The sequence below is a fragment of the Ceratina calcarata genome, unplaced genomic scaffold (genome assembly GCF_001652005.2).
Source record: "Ceratina calcarata isolate Rehan_Ccalc_2016 unplaced genomic scaffold, ASM165200v1 scaffold98.2, whole genome shotgun sequence".
Lineage (NCBI taxonomy): Eukaryota > Metazoa > Arthropoda > Insecta > Hymenoptera > Apidae > Ceratina > Ceratina calcarata.
The window spans coordinates 125,193-125,820 of NW_017181217.1; the positions used below are offsets into that span (position 1 = coordinate 125,193).

The 628-nt window shown below is 30.7% G+C and overlaps 1 protein-coding gene across 4 annotated transcripts in view; it reads left to right on the forward strand.

Annotated features, from left to right (window-relative positions):
* LOC108631965 (uncharacterized) overlaps positions 1-628 on the forward strand; it is a 29,744-nt gene that overhangs the window by 23,584 nt on the left and 5,532 nt on the right. The window contains exon 1 of one of the 4 annotated variants that reach the window (XM_018036234.2): positions 211-414. The exons of the other annotated variants lie outside the window; for them this stretch is intronic. Within the exon in view, the coding sequence (XP_017891723.1) occupies positions 411-414 (4 nt within the window). The 5' untranslated portion in view covers positions 211-410. Of the gene's footprint in view, positions 1-210; positions 415-628 lie in introns of those variants that run through there. 4 annotated transcript variants of the gene reach the window in all.

The window sequence follows — 628 nt, forward strand, 5'->3', positions numbered from 1 at the left end:
TTTTAATTATAAATTCTTGGTATTTCATATTCTATATGTTTCTTAATATCTATTAATAATAATTAACGATTGAATTATACTTTAAACAATGAAGAATTATTAAATATCTTGCAAGACTTATAGAATTTCTTTTGCACATTATTTCATTTTCTTGGAAAATGTGTATACACAGTTTTTATATTGACTGTACATACGTGCATTGTTTCATTAACGGCTGGATTATGAATACATATTCTGCAATATCCAGGCTGCACCGTGAGTGCGTGCAAAAGTCAACGATGCCCACACGTAACCTTTACTTACTTATGTAGGACCTACATGCATACGATTTACCGATTCGATCAAACGGAAAGTCGAAATACGTCGATGAAGTTTCACTTTCTAAGTAGGACTCCGTCTATCGCCTGCAAATGGGTTACGTAATTATCTCTCTTTATGTTAAAAAGATTGCTAATACAAAAACCATCGAAATTGGTAGAACTTTAATTATATGAAATAATTAGCCGATGAATCTGTTTATATAAGAGAATTTTCGTGAAATAGGAAAAGAAATAAAACGAATGCAATTTGTTTCGTGGTGTTTGAATCCAAACTTTGAAACGAATCTCATGAAGAGAATTCTCAAAAA